Source organism: Cucurbita moschata, unplaced genomic scaffold, assembly GCF_002738365.1.
Source record: "Cucurbita moschata cultivar Rifu unplaced genomic scaffold, Cmos_1.0 Cmo_Scf00020, whole genome shotgun sequence".
Taxonomy (NCBI): Eukaryota; Viridiplantae; Streptophyta; class Magnoliopsida; order Cucurbitales; family Cucurbitaceae; genus Cucurbita; species Cucurbita moschata.
Window position 1 is genome coordinate 3,276,815 of NW_019268536.1, and position 3,599 is coordinate 3,280,413.

Here is a 3,599-nt window from a genome sequence, read left to right on the forward strand (position 1 = left end):
TAATATATTTTAAAAAAAGTATTTAATATATTTTAAAAAAAGTATTTAATATATTTTAAAAAAAGTATTTAATATATTTTAAAAAAAGTATTTAATATATTTTAAAAAAAGTATTTAATATATTTTAAAAAAAGTATTTACAGCCATTTCCTTTTATCTTTTCTCCCACCCTTTCGGCATGCATTCTGGGAGAGCCACACCTCTCCTTATTTGCTTCCATGTATTATTATTAATTAAAATTAAAATATTAAAAAATTAAATTTATAAAGAAAATAGACAGAGAGATATATATATTAAATTATAAACTTTGAATTTTATGAAATTGTATGTTACATTTATATGTATATGTGTTAAAATTATATAAAAAGGAAATTGCATCCGTGTTCCTCCATGTTAAGAGAAGCTTTTGGAGCGGTTGTTCAGAAAAAGGTGCAATCTTCCAAAATATTGGTAAACTACAAAAAAGGCTCGCAAGTTCCAAATTCAGACGTAATGATTTCAGGAGGAGCTCTGTAATTCATGGCGTGCTGTGGGGGCACTACTGTTTGTTTTCCTTAAACTTCTTCTTCTTCTTCAACTTTTAAACCCCTTCTTTTCCTTTTTTCTATCTGGAGGGAGCATCGTTTCCAGTTCTCTGGTTTCCCAGCGAAGAGAAATCCCCAAATTTTCCAGTTTTTTTTTCTTTTTTTGTGTTCAATCTGAGGAAAAACGATGTGTGGAGGTGCTATCATTTCTGATTTTATACCGCCGACTCGGTCTGATCGGGTCACAGCCGATCACCTATGGCCGGATTTGAAGAAACCTAAATCAGGGAAACATTCGTCAGTAAAAAAGTCCCTCAGGTCGCAGATCTTCGATGTTGATGATTTTGAGGCTGATTTCCAGGACTTCAAGGACGATTCTGACGCTGATTTTGATGAAGATCACTTCTCGGATGTTAAACCGTTCCTTTTCTCTGCTCCTAACTCCGCCTGCTCTTCCACTCGCGGTAATGGCATGTTTACGGTTTCTTTTTAATAATTTCCCTTGTGGTCGTTCTTGTCTTTGAAGTTTGGGGACAATCCTTTTGAATGTTTAGTAAATTTCATGAATATATGGGTCGACTCTCTCGCTTACTTATTTTTTGATGCGGTAGAGATTTTTTTTTTAATGATTCTTCACTGCATGAGAATAAATCATCACCTACCACGAATTTTTGTAATCTTCGGGTGATTATTGTGTTTCCTTTTCGATTTTCTGCAATAATTGAACTGTTTTCTGCTTTGCATGAACACTCTAAATGTTTGATCGTTTCCTTCATGCAATCGGGAGATTTGAGTGATCTGATTGTAAAAATTAAGAACATTTTTTCAAGTGCGAAGAAGTTTAAGTTTTCTTATCTGTAGCAATCACCTTTAAATCAATTTCGAAGCATGTTCTGCAATTGCCTTTCCTTCTTGCGGAAAGTAAGAAATGTGTGTAGGTTTCTTCCTTTTGATTTTTTTTGTATTAATTTTTAGAAGTAGCTTTGTTCTTTTATTTTGGCTTTGATTTATGGATGTTAGAAATATTCCCACTTGAGAAGCATGTTGGTGTTGTAATCATGCATAATTAACTACAAGGCTTTGATACATTACTTGATCGAACTATTTAGGCTTCTGCTTGGTATTGATTTCATTGTTATCTAACTATTGAAGGATCAAGCGCCACAAAACTTGTGGAGTTCAATGGACAAACTGACGAGTCTGGAAGTACTAAGAGGAAGAATAAATTTAGGGGAATAAGGCAACGCCCATGGGGTAAGTGGGCTGCTGAGATCCGAGACCCAACGAAAGGGGCCCGTGTATGGATTGGTACTTTCAACACTGCAGAAGAAGCTGCAAGAGCATATGATGCAGAGGCGCTGAGAATTCGAGGCAAGAAAGCCAAGTTGAATTTCCCTGATGAACCTTTGCATGATACCCAGAAGCGGAAAAACTCACAGAATGTGAAACATCTCAATATGAACTTGAAAGCAAACCAGGCCAGCACAAATCAACACCTTAAGTTTTCTAATCATCCAGATCAGAACTACTACAGAACCACTGGTTTTCTGGAAGCAAAACCTCCTACTGACCAACTTGGATACATGGACTCATTCCCTGCTGGTATGGATAGTACTCCATCTGACGAAATGCTCCTATATTTTAACTCCGATGAGGGAAGCAACTCGATTGGCGGTTCTGATTTTGGATGGAGAGATCAAGGTGTCAAGACTCCAGAAATCTCTTCCGTCTTCTCAGCTACTTTTGAAAGTATCGACTCTCAGTTTACAGAGGACATGAATCCAAGGAAGAAACTGAGGTGTAGTTCAGGGGATACCATAACTGCTGAAGAAGTAGGTGCTAAGACACTGTCAGAGGAGCTTTCTTCCTTCGAGTCCCAGATGAAGTGTTTTCAGATGCCGTATCTGGAAGGGGACTGGGATGATTCAATAGATGCCTTCCTTGGAGGGGTTGCGACTCAAGATGGTGGAAACCCAGTGGACCTTTGGAGTTTTAATGACCTCCCTTCTGTGGTTGGAGGAATCTTTTAAGCGAAGTTTTCCTTTGCCGGCTGGTTCATTTAAATAAAGCTACATGTTAGTCATTTCGATTCTTCAATCATATCTAAGTCAGTTTCATGGTCCTCTCTACTGGATCTTCTATAATCCCTTCCCAGTTCACTTATATTGTCTAAAATTTGTTGGTGTGATGTTGTTGCTGTGTGCAGGAAGTGGATGTCATCGATGATTGGGACGAAGTTCAAATGGTCAATTGTGTTCGAGGCAATTAAGGTCATGTTTATGCTGTAGCTAATGGACTAGGATTATCTAGTTTATTCAGGTAGCAATACCTGAAAACCTTGAACTGGCGATAGCCTGTCGAGTTAAGTCTGTATGAACAATATCTATCGAGTTAAGTCTGTATGAACAATATGTTTATCTGTATTTATGTAGCATAAAACATGGTAGATGTCTTTGCCATTGAGGATTTTTACATCATGGAATGTCTAGATTCTGACTTGTATGAATTAAAGTCATCGCTAATTTTTCTCTTTTCCAAGCCGTTCTTTTTAGGAAGAACATGAACATAGTTTGAGTTCTTTTTTGACCATTTTTGTTGCACTAATATTGAAAATGTGCCGTGTCCATTAATAAATTTAATTGACTTCGGCGGGGTTGGAGTTTTGGTCAATACTCCATAACATATAAGATAAGATAGCCTAAGCATAGGCCATTTATGGTGTTCCTGTAGGCGCCTGCCCACACCGCAATGGATTTAGTGCTAAAAGCATTGAGCTGAAACTACTGTCTGCTGTAATTTTTTAGTCTCTAATCTTGTAGCCTTTAGCCCATCACTGTCTTATATTATTTTGAAGCTTAGATTATTATAACCTTGCATGGGATCCAACCGCATTCAATTATGAACTCAAAGGTCGGGTTTCGCTGTGTGGAAAGATCAAATTGGGGAATAGTTGATGATCTTAGTTGAAGTGTGATTGCTTGTTGGTAAAGTTGAGATGTCATATTCAACTTTTAGAAGTACTAAGTTTTTTTTTTTTTTTTTTTTTTTTTTTTTTTTTTTTTTTTTTTTTTTTTT

At 36.5% G+C, this 3,599-nt stretch overlaps 1 protein-coding gene across 2 annotated transcripts; it reads left to right on the top strand.

Moving 5' to 3' along the window:
* The first annotated feature begins 454 nt into the window (after positions 1–454).
* LOC111457917 (ethylene-responsive transcription factor RAP2-12-like) lies at positions 455–3,059 on the top strand. Of its 2 annotated transcripts, none has more exons than XR_002713026.1 (3): positions 455–988; positions 1,677–2,631; positions 2,731–3,059. XR_002713026.1 is itself a non-coding variant. In XM_023100370.1 (3 exons), exons 1-2 carry the CDS (start codon positions 712–714, stop codon positions 2,552–2,554), a joined length of 1,155 nt encoding a protein of 384 aa, XP_022956138.1. In that variant the 5' UTR covers positions 457–711; the 3' UTR covers positions 2,555–2,599; positions 2,731–3,059. The 2 variants fall into 2 exon arrangements, 1 of the variants encoding a protein (XP_022956138.1); XM_023100370.1 differs by having other exon boundaries at positions 457–988; positions 1,677–2,599.
* Positions 3,060–3,599: the final 540 nt, after the last annotated feature.

Coding starts and splice junctions, on each gene's coding strand:
- LOC111457917 (XM_023100370.1), top strand. CDS start 712: ATGTGTGGAGGTGCTATCATTTCTGATTTTATACCGCCGACTCGGTCT. Junction 989..1,676: donor CGCCTGCTCTTCCACTCGCG/GTAATGGCATGT, acceptor TAACTATTGAAG/GATCAAGCGCCACAAAACTT.